The following is an 18883-nucleotide window of genomic DNA, read 5'->3' as shown; positions in this document are numbered from 1 at the left end:
CCTGCATTCAATTCCTGGCTATGCCACAGGCTTCCTACATTAAAAATCAGATTAATTTGTAAAACAGAACACCTTCCTACCTCACCTCATGGTGTGGTAGGGAAAAATGACACATTTACTTGTTACCATGATAAATCCAGATGATAGCAACAGCTGAATAATATGTAAACAAACATAATCAGGAACAGCTCTGATTTCAACTACGTGTTACATCAATTTCAGAAAAGCACTGCTCCACGAGTTATCTGAACAAAAACCTGCAAATTCTCATTCAATTCTTGCACATGCATGGTAGCTGCACTGCTAATATTCTACATACTGCAGAAAATTTGTAAGACACAACCTGACTACAACCATTTTTAGAAGTATTTTCGTAAATCCAGACCTATTTAAAATCTAACTACAATGACAGATTTAGAAAGAGTAATTCAGTCTCTGTGTCTGAAATAGCTCTCCAGTCCTGCACAGTCACTGCTCTAATCTTGCACAGTCAGTTTTTACCAGCTTTAGCAATGAGTCATCTGGTACATATTTGCGTAGGCATTTCCATCATTGACACTTCCAGACTGAGGGAAGCAGTTGAAAGCAGCAACAAGTTAGCTGCCCCTGCCACTTTCCCTGTTGAGATTTTTTCCTTGCTTACCATGCTGAATAGATGATTGTAGTTGTCCTACCTCTCCAGTAACTGGTGTCTGCAATATAGGTCAGCTCTATCTATGCAAACTGCACGACTTCCCTAGGCTATCCCTGTATAACATCAGGGTTCACCTAAAACAGTAGTTGTAATCTTCTTTCAAATTGAGTGAATAGCAGATTGGCAACTTGCTAATTCAAGTTAATCAATATAACATTAAATAACAGCTTAGACATTTTACAAGTCTTCTGTCATCTCCTAGAATAAACTTCACTGCAGTATTCAGACCAGTGTTTCTCTAACTTAAGTAGCTGAGGTAGGCATCACTGTAAAAAAGATGCAGAAGAAAGAAGTACAACACTATTTTAAGAGATAAAAGGAGAAATTTTAGTTAAAATATTTTACAATAAAATAATTATGATTATAAATCTCTTTAGTTAAATATATACACATTACAGGGTATTCTAAAAAGAATGAACTTATTAAAGTTTCAAGCAGATCTAATGCACAAACTCACCACTTTGTCAGCTTAGACTGTAATGTCAGTTTAACATTTGTGAATGGCTGTATCAGACTAACGGTGGTGTTTTGTGCAAACCTAAAAAAATTATGAAAAGCAAATCTCCAAATCCTTCCGTTCCCACAGTAAATAGATAGAAAAAGTAGTTTACACATACACACACTTACACACACAAACTTTGATTGCATACAGAGGTTAGAATGACCAGCACTAAAATAACCCCCATTTCTACAAAATAATTAATTTCTTGATGTAGCTTTTGAAAATTACAAGTTTTAAGTGCTAGCAAATTGTGCTTTTAGGCAGCCACATGGCCAATAAGGTAGATGTTGTCATAAAGGTGCCCTACAAAATCTTCACTAATATTCTGTGCAGCTCGTCTTGTATTTCGGATGAATTCCCGCTTTGACATTTTGTTCTTCACATGAGGGCTTGTTAGATCAATGGAAAGTAGAATCAAAGAGTAACACAGTACATAAACTGCATCTAGACAAGAGAGAATAAATAAAAAAAAATTTAGAAAGGACACTGTGATCATTAATAATACTGTTCCCTGTCCGAGAACCTTACAGTCTTCATCATCTGGGCTTACCATTATATACATCTACACATATGTAACAACCCAAAAGGGTATCCCAGTGAAATATAATATACTAATTTTCAAAGTAATAACAGCAGCGTATCTTTTAATGCTTCTACATTATCCAAAAGTCACTAAGGGCTTTATGCACATGCATTGAAACAGATTCTTGAAGTTTTTGTAAATTAAGGCCAACATCCTGCTAAAGCTTATCTCTAAATATGTAAGCAGTCCAACTGCTGAAAACTGGCTTCCCCCCAATCAATTAGAAATGCTTGTTAACTTGAGCGAGGCCCAGAACTCCCTCTCATTTCTGTGGGACTATCCACAAGGCAAAATGTGAAGTGTCTAAGTCTTTGCAAGAGGGAACTTAGAGATAGTACACAGCTTAAGCACAGACAAAAGTGAAGGAAAGATAACATGAAAATAAAACTCACTTACCATCTGGTTTAAGAAAAGAATCTTTATGGTTTTTTCGTTTATTTTCAACCCAAGTAGAATGATGCCTGTATACTGAACCCTCCCAAGCCACGTTTGTACTTGGAGAAATACTTGTTTAAGCGCTGAATTTAAAACTATCACAAAACAGTATCATCATCCAGAAATATAAAGACTGATCCATTGAATATCGAAGCTCTATTTTGCTTACCAGGGCTAAGGCCAAGCTCTCTCATCAAATCAGGGTTACAAGCACAGAATCTGTGAGAGAACTTTGTTATGAGAGTCTCAAGGTACTCCCCACGCTCCTCAGGAGCATGAATGTGTCTGAAGAACTCTCTCAGTGCATTTGGCAAGAACTGATTTCTGAAGTTGTGCAGCGTCACAAGGTCATCCAAAACATCTCGCCTGGTAGAATAAAATCCCATGTAATTAGAGAAGTTTCTTTTAACTGTTTAAATATGAAAATGTAGGTTTTAAAAATAAAAAAGCTTTATAGTACTTTATGATCTTTGTCTCTTGCTGAAAGACAAAGGAAATTATCACTAACAGCACAAAGATAATATAAACACATGTTCTTCATACACTTACAATAGTAGCCAAATACTATAAAATTATACATTCATCAGGATTCTAAGTTTCTTTATACGTATATTCAATCACAGTCTACATAGATGCTTCACTTCCTTTAAACTGTCTGACAAAGCCATTAAAAAGATAGTAAGGGGAATAGATTCATGTGTGTCACACATTTTGGGGCCTAAGTAGAAGCCGTTACAGGAGTATCTTGTTAAAACCAGGCTTAAGTTAGATAAAATTCGGTCACAAAACCCCTTTGAAGTCTAAGTCCATCAGGGTGTGATGCTCTCAAGTGTTTTCCACTGAACACAGAAATATCTAAAGGATTCAGACTAGCCTACATGTGCAAAAAACATCTGAAGGAAATTTGGAAGCAAATTTGAAGTGAACCAAAGAATATTCTCGTATGTTTATCCTTTCTATTACACATTTCAGTACTAAAAGGAGTTTCAACATTTAGAAACCTAGTTATTTTTAGTGCCTGATTACACTCTGTTTATGAAGAGAAGATGAATGGCAGTAGTGTTGCTAATATAAACTTGCAATCTCATCTGCTAAACGGTTCTGTATTTTTTTTCTGTTGCCAAAAAATTGGTAATACGAAGTTTTACAGCACAGAACTGTCAGCAGTGATAACGCTACAGAATGACTTCTTTTATTCCTTTAGTGGTACAGGCTGAGGTAGATGAGAAGCAGGAGAGGATTCCTGCTGGAAGTGCTGCTGTCCCTCTGCTCTTCCTGTTTAGGTCCAGTTATTACTCTCCTCCTCTTTCAACCTCTCCTGAACGTTTGGGTACTCCTTTTTCTTGATACTGCACTACCCCAACCTGAAGATATCTTGGAGGGCAAGAGAAAACATTGTGGAGGTAGAAGAGCATGCTACAGCAGGCAGTGTTCCCTACTGCAGCTCATGCTGCCTCCAAGAGGATACTCCATTGCATCTTAGGAGGTGGGTGTGACTTCTGTCCGAGAAGTATCAGATAACCAAACAATGGCTAAAAGAGTTAACATTAGTTAGAAAGCTATCATCACTTGGTAAAGTGGTAACTGCTTTTGCTGATTAACACTCATACTAGACAGGAAAAAAAGAAAACTCAAGTGAAAAAACCCAACAAAATCGCTATAATCTTCATGCTCTATGACATCCAGATTTTATCCTGCACAATTTAAATGCTCACTGCAACTTCAAAAACATTTTATGCCCAGAAATGCAAAAACACAGAAGCAGCACAGGATGTGAGATTTGCTAGTGTTATCCGTGGTATTTTCAGTGATTCTTATAAAGTGTTACAGTCACTTAAATCCTTGTTAACTGTTCATATTTAGCAGCAGCGTTACTTAGTTGCATTTTCTTGATCTTTAAAATTACATCCGTACAAGCAAAATATTGTTGAATGGTGCTGTACATGGAAAATGAATAGGAAATGTCTGAAGAGAAATTCAAATTACCTTTCATCAAGGTAGATTCTCAGCTTCTTCCAATTTAGCGTTCTTGTGCAAAAGATAAACTTAGCTATTTCTTTTGGCGAATCATCTAGTATGCCCTTTGACATAAAGTAGTTGACTCCCTGAGATAAAATACATGTATGTATAAATATATTTACTCTTCATAATGTGTTTATTGTACTTGGCAATGTAGGAACATAATCCTACTAATTAGTTGGTTTGTTTTTCAGAATTATTCTTCTTCCTCTAAATCACATTTCAACATGCATAATACACTCTAAAATTATAAATCAAATGCAAAGAAACAATTTATTGTTATGGTTGAGATTTTACACATACTCACAGCAGGAAATTTAAAATTATGAACCCCATAACAAGCATGATAGTTCTTTAATAATTTCTTCACAGTGTGCACTAGTATTTTGATATTCATACTTTTGTAATTGTATTTAAAATGCTGTGGGGACCATAACTTCTAATTTCTTAACTTCTGTAAATAAGAAAATCTTAGCCATAATGTGTTTAATCTTTAATATCTTTCTGTAAAACACTGATGTTCTCACATGTATACAATGTATCACATTCAAATAGATGCAGTAAATGCATTTGTTTAAATGTGTAATAATGTAAATAAACACAAGCACACTGATTTCAAAGCATAGGTAAATATCAACATATATAAATATGCATACACATAAATAAGAACACTGTACCTAACAAAAAAAGTTTTTAAAGATAGGACAATTGTATATATCTTATATTAATATTATGATTTCCAGAATTTTCCACACTTTGCCAAGCACACATTTCTTATAGATTCCACATGCCAAATTTAATCTAAAAATATTTCAGTGATATTCTGGATTCTCTCTGTTCATTGAAATGTCTCAAAGCATAAAATTATTTTCCTTATGATCTCAGAAATCAAAACCAACCTAAATGGATTTTAAAATGTTCACATTTTTCAACAACAAAAATCTAAATCTGAGAATAACTATAAACAATTATTTTCAATTCAATTTTGCAGGGGCTGGGAGTAGTTCTGACCATTTGTTACAAAGACGTGTTACTTAAGTACAACATTTCTTGACTATACCATAATGTTGAAATAATGTAAAAATGTGCAGGACAGTGCATTTCTGCAAAGGATAATGTACTAAGGCCACAACCTAAATAACTTTTAAAATACTTATGAAATCTTTTTTCATAAATCTTCTGATATCAGACTTCACAATATTTTGCAAGTCTGCCCTTTTAGATTACATCACATCAGGGGCAACCTGTCATTCAGTGTATAAACTAACTTCCCAGGGCTCTTCAATTTTGGTTAAAAAAGAAATAAAGGGCTGAGTGCAGGTTTGGAAAGTTGTTTTATGAAGTCGCTTAGTAAAGCAAACTCTCAATTATATTAATCAAAAAATAAACTACAATATATGTTTAAGATATTGATAACACAAGTAAAAAGGCAACCAACAGCTGTAATATTACCTAGCTGTTTTCACCAGTCCATAATTGCTTACATACTTACAAGACAATAGCAGCTAATCAGCATACCTTTTTTTGTTAAAGGGATGTTTTATAAAATGAATAAGAAGGTTTTATATAGGTAAGACAGAAAAAAACCTCTACCAATTTTAGACCCCAATTTTAAGAAGAATCTTTATTTAAGACTGTAATGAAATGTGTTACACTATAAGATTACATATAAGTCCAAATTAGATCATATTTAAGTTTGACCATAATACGGGTGGACAACATAAGGTTAAGTATTTTCTTGAATTAGAGCTAAATAGTAAACTAAAAATGGGAGATCAAAGTTAACATCAACTGTGTATTAATTCCTCAAGCATTATGGCAATTTATGCAAGACTAGCAGAAGAACATCTTCACATATATCCTGACTTAATGAGACTTACACATTTGCTTTAGTAATAAGTGTTAGCTTAAGGTAATATGAACTGAAGTCTGGCAACAAAGACTCAGTAGTATTCCTGCTGCATTTATTTAACAAACACTGCACCATATCCAGAAAATACCTGGCACGTCACAGATGAGGCAGGATGAAAATAACACCTTCTTTAAGACAGACAATGGGTTGGTTTCTCTGTGACAGTAAATACCGTAAGTAATTTCTTTCATGCACTATATTTCAACTCAATGTAGGATCTTCCCCTGATAAGCTACCAATTCCTTGCAAAGCATTTTTATTCCGTCTTTAATTCCCTCTCTCTCCTTCCACCCCCTCATCCCCCATCATGCTTGATGGTATCTTCCCGTGAATGTCGTTACTAATTTTCCTCATCTCCACAAATAAACAGGGTATAAATAAAATATACTTCAGCACATGCCATCATTTTTAGTTGCTTTTTATTTCTTCCTAAGTAACCACAACTACTTTGCAACAATAGAAACCTGATTTCTCTTTAAAGTTCTTAAATTTTGACTCACAGCAAATGAAATTTATTTACAAGATTTACGGCATGCCATTGAATCTGCTTTTTGTAACACTGTAAACACTGCCTTGAATTCCTCCCTGAAGCCACACTTCAAATAAATCACTTTTGGTAGCTAAAATGGTCACTCCTGGCAGGTATACTGCCTGATATAAGTAGCTCTACACATTATTAAAATGTATGCTAAGATTATTTATCAGTCATCTGGTGATTCTCTTCGGAAACGTTTGACTGAAGTCAGGTAGGCAGATCTGTGCCACTATCTACCAGGTCTGAAAAGGTCTTTTTAACACTCAGGAAACACTGCAGGATCAGCGCACACGGTTATGTTCTTCTAATTCTGATTTAGTGGAAGAGTAGTTAGGTGAACAGTACAACAGCAAAGATTTCCAGTAGCCTTGTCTGCCTAACTTAGACGAGGAACCTGCTTGTCACCATAATGTTCTTAACATTAGAGAATTAGGAAAGATGCCTTAAGAATATTTTGCCTTTGTGACAAGAATGGTGCCACTGAGTTTCAGACAGCCCTCGATAAAATCTTAATGTATGAAAGTGCTGATTTAAATTATATATGGAAATAACAATCATAACTATACACTAGTTGTAACAACAAAAGCCATTCATTGTATTTCAATGTTATTTTCTACATAGGTTGCTCCTTTTTGTACAGTCAAAAAATGCTTCTTTTATCAAGCTATTCTATTACTGCACTGACACTCCCTGCTTGCTTTCTACCTGTTCCCAAGAGCCTTTCCATTCATTTATATCCATACAGGGTATTGAAAATTGAGAAGCTTTCTTTTTCAGTATTGGTTTCATTTCTGCATTGATTTTCTTCTCTGCTAAGAGTACTTTCAGAACATTTCAGTACAGCAGTCAACACTAGAACTTTTGCAGTTGCCTTTGACATCTCTGTTTAGATATGCATACAAAACAAACCAGGCATGTTCTAAGGTAATGGCATAGAAATTTTGGAATCAGTATTTTTCTACACATATATGTGATTTCTCTTTAAAATATTTAAATGGAATTGTTTGCAAAGTCAGAGTTGGAAGACAATGAAGCATTTTACCCAATGCTTATTTAAAAGTAGTGCAAGAAAATACATGACAAATACATTTGTCAATAAAAACAAGTTCCACTTAATATTTGAAATTTCAAATTTAACATAAATGGTTGTACATATGCTCTATTTGTTTAGCTTAAATAGTTTTGAAAGGTGACTAAATCACTAGTAGCAGACTGACAGTAACATTTTTAGGTGATTTATAATTCTGTGAGTTATATGCTTTTACATTTTGGTAGGATTACATGAGTATCAACAAAAAATGCTGATTTCTTTGTAATATGTACTGTATTAGAAAAAGACGATTTTGATCACTGACCAAATTCAAGTATCCTTAAGTAAAAGCTGAAGAAATACATGAATTCAAGTTTAAATACTAGCTTAACCATTTAGATAAATTCTTTGGGGGCCGTGACTGTAATTTTATTCTGTACATACAGTGTCTGGTGTAATAGGACCTCAATTTCTAACTGGGGCTTCTAAGTAACACTAACATTATTAGTAAATAATAATTAGACATGTATGGTATTATTCTGATTTTTCCAGGGAAATGCAGTATCTTAATATATTTCATGGTGCCTCCTCTAGAACAAAATGCACAGTACTGATGCTATATTTTCTAATAGAAACTTTTAAGATTCTTTTCCTAAGTTACAAATCATTTGGTGACAAATGAGGACACAATATAGAACATACACTTCAAACAGTGTCTCTTTCACTGTGTGTCTTTAAAATATAGTCTCAGTGATACACACTTATGATGGCAAAAATCACAAGCACAACGTAGAAATACTTCTCATGTTACATGGAATCTATAACTAATAACTTACAAGATTAAATTTCTCTGCCTTTAACGTACAGTTTTAATAAGGTTTCAGCTGTCTGGTCCATTTCAACTTTTTAGATAAATCCCACAAAAGAACTTTTTCCTTCTACAACAGGGGTCCTCAAACTTTTTAAACAGGGGCCGGCGCGCGGATGCAGTGGCAGGCAGCCATCTGTGGCTGCTTGGTTTCCCCCCCAACCGCTGGCGGGGGGGGGGGGGGGGGGGGGGGGGGGGGCAGGGGGGTCTGTAAATACCGGGGGCCAGATTGAGGACCCTGGGGGGGCCGTATCCAGCCCGTGGGCTGTAGTTTGAGGACCCCTGTTCTACAACATACACATACTTCTAATAATCTCAGGGCGAATAAATCAATGCATCCCAAAATTGGCTTGCTTAGTAGATCACTAAATTGGGTAAGTTTAAAAAAAAATTGGTTAGAAACATACAGCATGGAAACATTCCATGATTTATAGGCTATCAATAATTAAAAGTCAGGTAAGGTAGCTTTATGCAAGTGGCTAACAATTCTTTTATAATTAAGAAAAGGTCAGAAAATTGACCCCCCTAACAAAAACTAAAGCTAGTTGGTAATGAGTGAGACATTCAGAAGAGTGGAAATCCAGCCTTACTATAAGCACTGTCTTACTGTACTTTATTGTTATTATGCTACATAAGGGAAATCCTGATCTCTATTAAAGTGTGAGAGTTTAGATATAGTCCAGATTGCAACAGATCCATAAAAACACATGCTATTAAACAGAATCAGTTAGAATAATTATTATTAAGAATGAAACAAAAATTAGATCTTCTTTCCTGACAAAGGATTCTCTTTTCCACCTTCAGTTCCAATTTTAACTACATAAATAGGTCCATGTAATAAATGTGACAAAATATTTTGTAGGGAGTTAGAAACACCATACAAAACAGTGGGAAATAACTCCTGGTTGCTTACAAATTCTGAGTCATAAGCATATGAGCTATGAAATGAGCACTGCGTGAGAAACATTTCACATACACATACAGTCTTTAGAATAGAATACAGCAGAGACCACGTAGGCAGATTAAACAACATAATATTCATATTGAAGTGTTAATACTAACACTAAACCACCCCCTTTCCCCATAGAAACAAAAAACAAGTTCCAAAATCTTGGCTACAATGGTGCTGCCATATGAAAAAATATCCCCAAACCAACAAACAAAAAAAATAATGAGATACCAAACATGCACTGGAGTTTTTTTTCAGATTACGTGTAATGTGATTAGGCACATCCTTCCAGCAGAATGTGAGCACCTGCTATGAATTATGCAAGCTCATGCACACAATCAATACATTAAATTACGGCAGATACCACAACACCATGCACACAACAATGGCTAACCAGAGAATCCTACCACAAAGTGTGTAGATGCTCTTCCCTACCCCGTGAGCCACCGCTAGCTCTGGAGCTGTTGCTGTGGAGCCTGGTTACCCATTTTCATGACATGGGCGGTGTCCTTTGGAGAATCTTGCTCCTGTGGCTGTAAGTATTCCTATTTTTATAGTAATTTGATCAGGTCTGTTATCAAATGTAAAGCAGAGTTTGGCAGGAAACTCAGAGATGCAATTTGTAATAGTGGAATGTCATATCATATATTCCAGTCACAGTGTCCTTATAATAATAATTCTGCCAATATCACAGTTGTAAACAATAAACGCAATGGTATCTGTGAATTCTCCTGAAACTCAGGTCCTCAATGATTCCTACCAGGCTATGGTGCTCCACAGGGAGAGAGGAACAGAAGCCCTTAGGAGATACCCTGAGGTTCTCATCTCTTACTAGGCCTGAAGCAGACTGTTTGTACTACTATTGTACAATATAAGCAAAATGAACCCAGAAGAAGTAAGTGTAGTATAATAAATTTAATACCTAATTTAGGTATACTATATGGTAGTTCTAATTTGCTTCATTTCCTTTAGTGTTTTTTTTACTCAGTGCCTTTTGCAAAGGCTCCAAATACTTTAAAACTACCAAGGATACTTTAAATTAGTTTGGAATATAACAGCATATTATAAACTAAGATAGTAAGTGAAAAATTACATTAAAACAAATCAAAAGACAAAAAATTGGGTAGACAAAGATGCTACCAATTAAAACGATATATTCTTGAACATAGATTTTTGTTACCTAAATATTGCGTTTCATTTATGTAAAGCTTTACATTTATTATTATCATCATCACTAAACTCCTGCTGAAAATCAAGGCTAATCACTAAAGTGGCAAGGTGCTGGTAAGATGTCTTGGCCCTGCAAATTACAGTTCAAGGCAGCATTCTACCAGAAAAAAGAAAAAATACTGTAATTTGTAACTAATAAAAGCAGTGGGTTTCTTCATTTAACAGAATATGAGATAAAGCAAGAATTTAAACAAAATCACATTATTGTAATGATGCATGTGACTGCTTTATTTACTTCACCTCGTGTCCACAAGTTCATGTTTTCTGTATTCTATCAGAGTGAATGATTTGCTCCTAGAAGTCTATCTTTTCATGTTCCTTTAACCTATTTCCTACTTTGATTTATCCAATCACCACTTCCTTGTGTATGAATAAATACATGCAGGAAGTTAACACTACTTTTTGTTCTGTACTGTGTACCTTCTTTTCCTAGGAAACATGAAGCAGGAGTATGGTTTTGTACATAAAAGACTCCCTGTCACTTGGGTGTCAATTGCGTATCTCCCAGGCAAAAGCTGCCTACTCTCACTCTTTTCTTCTTTGAAAGGTGACAGTGAAAGCAGAAACTGACTTTTCCAGGTAGTTAACAAACTAATAAATAGAAACCTTTTAGTCTGACATGAGGTTATTTTTTGAAAAGGAATATATTTTGTTATATAACACAAAGAAATATTATGTTTGTGCATAACAAACATCTACAGAAATCAAATCAAACTAATGTTTAGGATAGTTTAGCAGTACATCTTTTTCATATTTCAAATTTGCTCCTTGACAGTGGAAATATTTAAAAATCCCTTACAGGAACAGTAACTGTCATAAAGTAATTCGTGTTACTTTATATCTCATCCTGCCTTAAGTGAAGCTGGATCAAACTCATACTCTGCAGAAGCATTTTAACATTTAAAATTATGTAAGCATATTTTAATCCTTTTCAAATTCACCATATTCTCTTCAGTTAGGATATCTGTCTCATTCCTAAGTCAATACGTAGCTATGAACTTCTGGCATCCATAGGTCAGACCACTGTACAGAGAGCTCAAGAGGCAAGCCACGTAAATGACGTGCACATATACCATATGCAATAAAATATCAGGATAGGGCTGTAATTTAGTATTAATCATTCCTACAGTAAAACAAGCACCTATTAAAACTTGGCCTTTAATATGGCTATAACTACAAAACAATCACAATTATTTTAACTGTTTATCACTGTCAGCAACAGTTCACTTACCTCATCAGGGTTGGCATTAAAGGTGAGACTGCCCTCATCTAGCTGCATATACAATTTTCTAAAAGAAAATCCTAGAGGCGGATTCTTATTGTATATAGAACAGTGACCCCAAGTGGATTTGCACAACCTATGAAAATAGAATTAAGTCTATTATCAAAATTCCTTTCTGTATTTCATGTATGTTACAGAAGCAAAATGAAAACACTACAAAGCCAAATATTCAAACTATTGGAAAAGTTAGAAACAGGTTGATCGTAACACTTAGTTGTTAAGCTTTCTGCATGTGTGTTCCTGAAGTCTTCAATTCGATGATTATTGTTTTCTGCTCTCATAGGTTTTGCTGTAGTTAAGTACAATCTCAAAACATATCCCAGTAGGTGGCATCATAGCAACGTCCACACAGCTGAGATCTCTGGCATTCCTAGTGTCTGAACACTGGGTAACCGTGACAAGTTGCCCTTCCTGCTGCAGTATGACCGATTAAAACATTGTTTCTTTTCTTGTGCCCCAGTTGTGCAGTGAGACACCACATCTGACCAAAATTATGCCATTAACTCACTGCTTTCCCTGTCTGCCCTTTTTCCAGTCTTGACTAGTCCTAATTGCTTGATCCAGCCCCATCCCAATCTTCCATCACTTCTCAGTTTCTCTCCCTGCTATCCCACCCTGACTCTGTATTCATGTTTCTGTCTCTCATCTCAGTCTCCTTGATGACACTATCTGAAATTGTTGAACTTTCACTTTCTAGGCACTCTGCTACCTAGATTCCTTCCTGAACTGGTAGCTCTGCTTCAACACATGTGTTTTGTAAATAATTATGAGGCACAATGCTTAGGACCCAACAGGTAATCACTGAGACATGGGAGACACTTCGTTTTCAGTTCAGGAACACTTACTCTTTGGACTGAGTTCAGAACTGCAGCCTCAGGGCTTGCCAATACCGAAACTCAAACACATCCAATACATGTGGAATATGGAAGACTTAAGTTGTCTATAGACATTAAGCAAACTGAGATTTTTATTTATAGCTAAATCAGGATATATTTTTCACTACCAAAGCCTATACTTTGAACTGGGTATTTTTTTGGGAAGATTTCACTAAAAAGCTATTGCCCGGGATGAACTCTGAGGAAAATATGTATTTCCCCCCTTCCCTGTATGTTAAGAATATACACTGCTTGTAGTTAAGTAGCTCTAGTATCTTCAAGCTTTGGTCCAGGGAATATATTTGTATTTAATGTGGTTTTGATACTAAGAACTGAGTACAGTACAAGGCATACTGATATACATAAACTTAGAAGCTTAGCAGGATCTTCACTAGAATTCCTGTTTCCTGCCAAGACAACAGTCCCCAACAACAGAACTGTGACTAAGAAGTTATAACTGCACTGTGCTACTGCTGAGTTCACAAAGTATGATAGGAAGGGAAGCTGCTTAATTCAAATGCAGAGGGGAAGAGATAGATGAGGGAAGGAAGAGATGTAGAGCACAATAAGGAAATTGCACCTGAAAAGCTGCCCAACTATTACAGAAATACTACTTAACTGTCTGTGCAGTTAAAGGGTAAGAATACGTTGTGAAAGAAGATACAAGCTCTGCTGACCATCTACTCTAAAGATAAGCACGATTTCATGAGTCTTTCCTAGTCTTGCAAAACATAAAATATCAAAGAAAATACTTTTAATTAAATTTTGATCTTATTCTGTTTGACAGAACATTCCTTTATCTCCTGGACATATGAACTCTGCCTATATTATATAGATGTGTTTCATTTGTTAGACTGCAGAAATTTCACTTGATGCATGTAAAGAACCAACCTTTTCTTTCCCCCTTCCATCACCGTCTCCCAAAAACCATGCACTTAAGTTGCTTTAAGACAAGTATAATAGATGAGTTCTCATCCTTTTCCACCTGGACTTTCAGCTGAATACTTTTGCTTGCTAAACCTAGATATTTTTTTGAGGTTCAGAGAAGCAATACAAACATTTGAGATGTGTTTTGAGCTAATAAAAAGGTGAAGACAAGTCCTTGTTTTTTTTCCCCACGATATATTAAACAACAGGTGTGTAATAATACACATGTACTTGCACCAAGCACACTTGTATATGTAGTCATCTCCAGTAATCCTGGACAGTAATTGGAAATCCAGAATAACATTTTTAAACTATATTCATGTTTCCCCATGTCAAATCTCATTTAACTTAGGAAACCTTTGCTAAGGTTAGAATGACAAAAAGCATAGACCGAGCCAAATTTAAAATGTAATAGTTTGGTTTTGTTTTTTTTTTTTGCTTACCCTTGCCAGAGAAGCTCATCATTAGCAAGATCCTGCCAGACGCATGAAGCTAGACAGAGATCAGTTGCATTCAGGTACGACAAAATAGTAAAACTAAGCTCTGGTGGCAACATTTCCAGGTTAATGAATCCTTCTTGTTCTTTAGATTTTCTTGTCTTCAAGAGGTGGTAGATGTCAATGCCTCCTTGGGCTTGCTTGCGATGACTTGTGTTGGAAACACTGTTAGTAGCTATCCTCCTACCATGTTCTCTGGTAAGATAGCCTTGACTGCTGTATCCTTGGTGTTGCAGTTGCTGGCTCCTAGCAACTCTCCAGAGTCCCTGACCCATCTGCGAGCCTGCTGGACATAAAATCCAAGTTAAATGTTGACAGCTATTTATAAATATATGTAAGACAAACTCAGCACACACTGGAAAAATAAAATTGTAGGACTCATCTGAATAGGAAAAAAGTGAGTTTTGTCAAAGTTATGCTGATGATGTAATCAGTCTCCAATGGAGCAACTGAATAAACACTGAAAACAAACACCATAAAAAACTAGATTTTTTAAAAAAATTTCTATGCTTGAAGAGTTAGAAAATTAACAACGAGCTTCTGCAAACAGCACCAAACTTAACTTGTATCTTATGCAAGTTAAGAAGCCTTAATCATCAGAACATTTGGAATTATTATCTTTAGTCTTCCTTTAAAATTTAACAAAAATAGCTTATTTAGAGTCAATGAAGTGCTATGGAATGTAAGGAGAAACAAAAATGTTGTGACATTAAGACAAAGTTTAATGTCTTCAATGACAATGTGTTAAGGATTCAGTTTCTTGGCTTTGAGCACCCAAAGTATCTTTTCAAGCTTTCTTGCATAGTAGCATAAAAACTTCAGGTTAGGGCTTCTTATAACTGTGTTTGTTATTTTTTGTCAAACTTTGCTGCAGATAGTAATAATAATAAGAGATCCTGCATGTTAGTCAGTTATTAAGACTTCTGAATGCCACAACTCAAATTTCAGTAACCAACTGTATTTACCAAGAGGGAAAATTAAAGTACAATAAATCATACCAATTCAGTATGCGAATGTTGTCTTAATACTATCACAAGCAGTGTATATATGGTGATTATCTTATTAATTTTTGCCATGATGACTGATCACTAAAGTGATCATACTAGTAATCTGCATGTTCCTGATGCCGACTTACAAAAACAAGAAACACTTACAGCCTGGCCTGGTAGGATCTCACATGTATTTGAAATTATGTATATTCCATTAGCATGGGGAATTAAAAATGAGATTTTAACACAAAGACTGGACATGAATGCAAACTGTTCTACATAAGCAGAAGAAAACAACCCATGCTGAGTGATTATGGGAGAAAAATGGAGAAATTACAGGAAAAAAAAGCATAACCAAGATGGAAGTAGACAACAGACAGGTTCAGCTGGCTGGTGAAGCAGTTCTCTACAACAGCAGCCATTCAGAGGAAGTTCAAGAATTCATTTCTAGATGAGGCCACAGTTGTGAAGAAACTGTAGCCACATGTATTATATTCAGTTTGGTAATAACGCAAGTTTTTACATAACTTCATCTTTATTTTTATTCTCATGTCCTGTACAGTTACACATTTGGCTTAATTTTGTCTTACAGGGGTAGGTTAAACCATGACTAACTGCTACAAATTATCAGGCAAGTTCAAGAAAACAAAAGCTTACTGAGTCACAGCATAAACAGAATATACAACTGCCTGCAAGAATGTATGCATAAAGAAGGTAATCTCATTTTCTTGAGACCAGCATATAACTTAGGGCTTAGGTCTTAAGTCCTTAGGGCTACTGGTAAAGCTGCTTCTCAAGAGGAAGCTATACCACAATCTGCCATGTGAATTAGCCCTGTGAATAAATTGAACACTGCCAACAAGGTATTACACTTTCAAATAGACAGATGCCAAGTTTAGAGGCAGTGTTAACTCTCAGAAGATACCAGATGATCTGAATGACTGAATAATAATGATCTTTCGATTCAATTATGTGAGAAAGTTGAGGTTTTGAAAAAGATAAACGTATACATACACATGTAGATGTAACTCACATACAATCTACATGCTTTCTCAGTGTACCTCTTCATGTAAAAACCAAAACAAAATCTGCCTGAACAATATAGCATTGACTCCATAAACAAAATGATAAAATAGCCAGTCAGCAAAGTACTAGTTTCAGGGACAGACAGAACCAGGAGTGAGGGCCTGCAATTCCTCATCGCTGTTTCAAATCCTTAACCACTAAGGCAACAAAAATCAGAAGAAAAAAGTATGTCAACATTACAATGTTAAACCTTGCCTTTTACAAAAGATGAAACAAGAGAACCTATTCTATGTAAAGTGTGTATGTCAAGTAGAGAGAAAGTTCTGCCAAATGCAGAAATTGTTTGCTGAGGTAACTTTTTGCAAGACACATTAATGAATTTGTTTTGCTAGTATTTTTGCCATCTTTCCTGACATTAGTTTATATCATTATAACAAAGCCACATTTCTATACCCATTTGTTAACCTCCAACTGTTAAAAATTGTCTGAAAATACTTATTATTTGGGCACTGTTAAATAAACAAACAAAGGAGTAACAGGAAATTCAAGGCTCTAAAGATTCATTAGGAATTATATTGTGACAAGTCTCATAATCATAATACACCAGGAAGACAAGAGAGACCAGCAGCATTATCAAGAAACTACTTCATAGAAAGGCCTTCTATTTCATAGAAAGGCTGTGCCCAGTCAATTATCAAGTGAACTTTATGCTATCAGGTAAGCATCTGGCAACTTTATAATAGCTTTCAGACCTCTTCAAAGTCACATTATCTTTCTGTTTTACATGCACTACTAGTAGCGGTCACAGAGGACCAAGGTTTCCTACCTAGCCCTAAATCAAATATCCAAATTTTATTTGCTAGTTTAATAACTTTATTGCAATACTCAGCTAGAAGTTCCTGTCCACAAAATACGTTCTATTGAGGAATACTGAGCTAGCAAGAATATCAACAGCTCTTGTTGGTGCTCACAGAGTTTTTCTCCCCACACAGAAGTTAACTACTATACATCACCAACAACATAATCAAATCTGAATTATTTAAAAAATACTGTCATTCAAGAAACTAGCCTTCTTATAATGCATTCACATATTTAAACAGAAAATATCACTGCAGAAATAATTTTAAGTCTTTTTAAATGTAAAATATATTTTGAAAAATATGTATTTGCTATTTTAGGTACCATCTGAAGAAATTTCAGAGAAGAAACAGTGAGCCACAATTTAACCCATTCCAGAACCAGGTGCAAAAAATCCATAAGCTTTCACATGTGTGTAGCAGCTCATGTGCAGTTTGTTAGATCACTTCTTATCTTCCTCATTGGGCAATTACTTTCAACTTTGTAGTAATTCAGGAGGAATGCTTTGAGAACTCACTCGTAAAACAAGAAAACCCATTGTTATTATAAAGACTTTTAACTAATGGTGTCCAGAACTATGTTTTTAAATTACTTTGAACATACACTTTCAATTTCCAGATTCAATAGGCGACTCAATTGTATGTTTCCAAACTTCCAATTAAGTAACTTTGATTATCTAATCATTAAAACCTCTTGATAGCTTGGCTGTAATAACTACCACAGTAAAAATGACATCTAGCTTGTTTATAAATTGCTGATACTCTGCTGGCTCTGTCTGATTCCGATTTTACTCATGTTTTCTTCATGTTACTTTCTTACTGCATAATAAATCTTTTGCAGTGTTGATGAGCATGATAGGATACTAAAAGCTAAATGTAATCTAGATGAATGCTGTATGGGTGTCAGCCTCTGCTTTATTAAATTAAATAAAAGCCCAACATACACTCTCGATATGAATCCCCTTCCACTTTATGATAACCGAACCCCACAGGTGCTGCTTTGCGACCACAACTATCCGCACAGGAATTCGTTCCTTCCTTCTACGCTATCGAAGCTGAGGCTTCGCTCACGCAGCAGCATCCGTGGCCGAGGCCTGCTGAGCCCCGCACCGTTAGAGCCCTTCCAACCCGGCTCCAGGCCGTTACGCCGGCAGCTCCGAGGCTCAGCCAGTCCCCCCCCACCCAAGGAAGCCCCTCGGCCGAAGGCCGCGGCTGCCCTCCCGCCGCCCCGATTTGCTCCGCAGCCGCCCTACTCGCCACCTCCCCAGCGCCACACCGGGCTGCGCCTCCCCCGCCCCGGGGAGCCGGGGCCTCAGCCGGGGCAGGGCCGCCTCCTTCCCGGCGGACGCCGCCGAGCCCGGCCCCCGCGCGCCATTGGGCCGCCCCACGGGCCGCGGCTCCGGATTGGATGCGCCGCCTGCCCATCCGCGCCCGCCTGCCCGGCTGAGGGAGCCCCGCGGGGCCTGTACCTGTGCGAGCTCGGGTCCCAACCGCCGCCGCGACGAGCCCGGCCTGAGTCGGTGCGTGAGCCTCGCCGGGCAGGAAGGGACTGAGCGGGCCCCGGCGGCGGGGAGAGGCGGCGAGAGCCGAGGAAGCCCCTCCAGCACGCAGGGAGACCGCCGTCACCCCGTCTCCTCGCCCGGCGGGTTTGACGTTCGCTGTTGTTGCCGGAA

At 36.7% G+C, this 18883-nt stretch overlaps 1 protein-coding gene and 1 long non-coding RNA gene across 3 annotated transcripts; one reads left to right on the top strand and one right to left on the bottom strand.

Annotated features, from left to right (window-relative positions):
* Window positions 1-997: 997 nt before the first annotated feature.
* FBXO8 (F-box protein 8) lies at window positions 998-18880 on the bottom strand. 2 transcript variants are annotated; one of them, XM_055713544.1, is made up of 6 exons: window positions 18680-18880; window positions 14285-14621; window positions 11989-12115; window positions 4201-4319; window positions 2384-2580; window positions 998-1640 (listed from the first exon to the last, which is right to left on the bottom strand). In XM_055713544.1, the coding sequence occupies exons 2-6, from the start codon at window positions 14611-14613 to the stop codon at window positions 1453-1455; spliced, it is 960 nt and encodes a 319-aa protein (XP_055569519.1). In that variant the 5' UTR covers window positions 14614-14621; window positions 18680-18880; the 3' UTR covers window positions 998-1452. The 2 variants fall into 2 exon arrangements, with proteins under 2 accessions (XP_055569519.1, XP_055569595.1); XM_055713620.1 differs by having other exon boundaries at window positions 14285-14624; window positions 18680-18866.
* On the top strand, window positions 14287-18160 carry LOC129736327 (uncharacterized). The gene is made up of 3 exons (XR_008732788.1): window positions 14287-14358; window positions 15920-16041; window positions 17532-18160. It is a non-coding gene; the product is annotated as an uncharacterized LOC129736327 (long non-coding RNA).
* Window positions 18881-18883: the final 3 nt, after the last annotated feature.

Source organism: Falco cherrug, chromosome 1 (genome assembly GCF_023634085.1).
Source record: "Falco cherrug isolate bFalChe1 chromosome 1, bFalChe1.pri, whole genome shotgun sequence".
Taxonomy (NCBI): Eukaryota; Metazoa; Chordata; class Aves; order Falconiformes; family Falconidae; genus Falco; species Falco cherrug.
Note: the sequence above shows the minus strand (reverse complement) of the source record. Positions and strands in the feature narration are given on the sequence as shown.

Coding starts and splice junctions, on each gene's coding strand:
- FBXO8 (XM_055713544.1), bottom strand. CDS start 14,613: ATGGGTCAGGGACTCTGGAGAGTTGCTAGGAGCCAGCAACTGCAACAC. Junction 4,320..11,988: donor TTAATGCCAACCCTGATGAG/GTAAGTGAACTG, acceptor ATTTTATCTCAG/GGAGTCAACTACTTTATGTC. Junction 2,581..4,200: donor AGAATCTACCTTGATGAAAG/GTAATTTGAATT, acceptor TTATTCTACCAG/GCGAGATGTTTTGGATGACC.